Source organism: Buceros rhinoceros, unplaced genomic scaffold, assembly GCF_000710305.1.
Source record: "Buceros rhinoceros silvestris isolate BGI_N320 unplaced genomic scaffold, ASM71030v1 scaffold35534, whole genome shotgun sequence".
NCBI lineage: Eukaryota > Metazoa > Chordata > Aves > Bucerotiformes > Bucerotidae > Buceros > Buceros rhinoceros.
The window spans coordinates 12,422-15,810 of NW_010409478.1; the positions used below are offsets into that span (position 1 = coordinate 12,422).

Here is a 3,389-nt window from a genome sequence, read left to right on the forward strand (position 1 = left end):
ACCTGCATTATACTCAAGTGTAATGCTGCAGAAGAGACTGTTCTAGTATTCTATACAATTTTCATAGAGTTCAGGCCCATTATATTATCAGAAATTATCTGAGGGGTTCTGGAAAGTTTACTAGCTTTAGCTTCCACTATACAGCTTGTGTTATTCAACACCCCTCCTTTACACCTTTTTTGTGTTTTTATAAAGAAATAAGAACTTTATCCTGAACAGCCACAACTCTACAGGCATCTGGATGCTTTTATTTTAAATAGACAAGATGGTAGCTGGAGAAGTCTGTCCCACGGTCACAGTCACAATAGCTAGCAAGTGGGTTTTTGGTGCAGTGAAGACACCACCTCCCCTGACTGCTTGGTGAGATACCCGTACCACGGATAAGGGTGCCAGCAGTGGAACTTGAGTATCTACTACTAAAGCAATAAAATGGCCTTTTTGATCAGTAGGTGAAACTTAGGCTTTAATATAAATTAACATCAGCGACATTATCAACAGTCTATTTATGCATAGGTAAATAACCACACATCAGTTTACACATGACGTTCTTCACCGTTTAACTGTAATGCTAATGTTGCTTTTATGGTGTTGAACATCAAGCACAAGTTCATCTCCAACCTGAACTTGGATGGGCTCATCAAGAACAACTGCAGCTTGTTTCCAGTGCGAGGACTCATCAGATGTATTCAAGCTATGGTCTTCATCCAGATGAATGCGATACCAGAAGGGAATTGCAGTCACTTGGCCAGACTTACAAATTTGTACCTAAAAATATTTAATAATAACTTATACCCTTTCCAAAGAAGTTAATAAATGAAGTAGTTCAAACCATTTCAAAAGATATCAGCAGACAAATGAATTCTGTATCGACATTTTCAGCCAAGGTGAGCAATTAAGCAGCTCTGCAGGGCTCTTCTAACTTTATGTGTATGCAACTCACCTTCACTTCTCTGCTGGAGCTGTTCAACAGAGGGCTCATGAGATCTAGCCTTAAAAGCTCTGTGGGCTTGCTCAAGGGCAGACACGGTAATGCAGAAAGATCCAAATATGCACGAACAGGCACCTAAGGGTATACACCATAATATCAGGCATCAATAGCCATTAGAAAGTGAAAAGTTAAAAGACTTCATCCTAATGCAGATGTTTCTAGGAATTACTGTAATGTCTGTCAGAGACAGCCAAAAAGCAAAATACACCCTTCTAATTCCTTTTGAATGTGACTGTTGGGATACAAGGTGATGAAGGAGATAGTAACAGCACGGTCACTCTTCTGTATGGTAACATGCATTCTTTCACTACTCAGACAAAACTTCTCCCCCACCAGTTCTAAAACAAGGGTTGCCCATTTTAGTTTATCTCAAGGTCCCTGTCTGGTTGCATAAACCTCTCTTGGTAACTTCAACAACATGAAAAAGTTTCAGCTCTTCAGGTTTTTTTGCAGTTTACACCAAAAATAAGCAACTAGACTGCTGCAGGCTGTGGAACTGTGCCTGGAAGACACCCACCCAACTTCATACCTTGAACTGGTTGATAAAAGGGGCTATGTTAAACCCAAGAGTTGGTTCTTTTCCTTGAACAGCACTCTCCAGTAACAGAGACTCTGATTCTACCAGCATCCCGTAAACCAACACGTACTGTGGGAAAATCTTCCCTCCGCTGTGAAGCAAACATCTGTCAAATGAGAGAGATTTCACCTCTAAAGCAGATCATTCAACAGTAATGAAGAAACATCAGCTACATTTAGGAAAGGCACACTCGTTCCTCCTCTGAAGTCAAGTGCTCCTAAGCATCTGAGTTTGATCCCATTTGACCGGACAGCTGTATCTCACAAAAAAGAACATGGGATTTATTCCTGGCACTAGCATCTAATACTGAAGGACTGGCAGAAATGCTTAATAAAACTGGAAGTCAGAAAGTACATACTGAGGGGGGCACTGGTTAAGAAGACAGCATACTCATAGGGAAACAAAACCTGGTGGGATTTTAAGTCACCCTTCTGTAAGTCTCTAACTAAAACTGACAGCAGTCCAGGAGACAGCATTTTTTTCCTGAAATAAAACCACCTGAGCCTTGCTTGGTCTCTTGCTACAGAGAATCATGCTGCTGATACACTTCTCCTACTGCAGGCCTCTTTTCATAGGAATTGGTGGCCGAGCAGCATGCTCTTGCATGTATTTTCATGCCAACAGATTTGAGTTTGCATATAACAAAAGTCAGAGTAATTTCCCATTTGTTCTTACAGCCAAAAAAACCAAACTTTGAAGTCATCAAAAAATTAATGCCAAACTTAGAAAAATGTAATTAACATAAATCATCTGGAATATTCTGCCTTCACTAAGCATAAAGATGAACAGAGAAGTTTCCACAGCACCACAGAAGGGGATAAACCTGTTTCACATTTACTTTTTTGCTACCCATTTCCATTATTTTATTTGTTTTGCCCTGCACTCCTTGCCACCCCTCCTGCCATGGGTAACAGCTGGCTTTGTGGCTGCCCTCCCGGCTGTTCTAACAGCATGTCTCTTTGTCTTTTAGCAGTACCAGTTTGTTCCAGCAGTAGTTTGATGTGTGTATGAATCTGGGCTTTTCTAACCTTGCTCTAAAAGGTGTCTCAGTTATTACTAAAACATTGGCTATCTTGGGAACTTCTTACAGTCCAAGCAGTAAGATCTTCCATTCACTCTTGCACACTAAATATAAAGAAGTCTATGAAAGTGAAATCTTGACACTTTTTTTAAAAGATACATGTATACGATGGTTGCACCCGACACTCAGAGAGGTTCAATCCATTCAGAAAACAAGCTTTTCCTGCTCTACAGAACCAAGATGACACTAATTTTGTAGTTAGAAGGAGTATTTTCAGAAGTTTTCAGATAATTATGGATTCCTAGGAATATTTTTGTCCATTTATACTGTACCTGGATATTGCTGCCTTTTCCATCACCTCCTGCTGGATTAAACCCGATGGCTCTATAACATCCAAGATAATAATACTCCACAATTTGTCTGATTTGGGTCTCTGTAGCACCACACTTTCATCTTCTAAGTGGCTGAGCCAAAACTCTAATGTTTCCTTAGGGAAATGGTTGGCCTCTGAAATAATATTAAGTGCTGCCTGATGCTGTTCTTTCTCAACAGAACTATAGGCTCTCACTGGTCCAAGCTTGCCAGCTATAATTGGCAGGATGGAGAAGCCTTCAGATACATCTAAAATGTACAAAGGATCAGGAGCTATATCCAGAAAGCTCTTGTTTTCACCCTCTTCGAGGTTCATCCCACTGTCATGTCCGTCGACATCCATGGACTGCAAGTCCTTACTTGGGTTTAATGACAGCAACACTTTGCCCATGGCCGCTTTAAAGCATTCATGGTATGGTACATTGTTCAGC

At 40.6% G+C, this 3,389-nt stretch overlaps 1 protein-coding gene across 1 annotated transcript in view; it reads right to left on the reverse strand.

The window, feature by feature from the left end:
* Positions 1 to 468: 468 nt before the first annotated feature.
* Positions 469 to 3,389, reverse strand: part of PRMT9 (protein arginine methyltransferase 9) — a 17,142-nt gene continuing 14,221 nt past the window's right edge. Inside the window, exons 10-13 of the mRNA XM_010135245.1 lie at positions 2,919 to 3,389; positions 1,518 to 1,671; positions 941 to 1,063; positions 469 to 765 (exon numbers count right to left, since the gene is read on the reverse strand). Of these exons, the coding sequence (XP_010133547.1) occupies positions 550 to 765; positions 941 to 1,063; positions 1,518 to 1,671; positions 2,919 to 3,389 (964 nt within the window). The 3' untranslated portion in view covers positions 469 to 549. The remainder of the gene's footprint in view (positions 766 to 940; positions 1,064 to 1,517; positions 1,672 to 2,918) is intronic.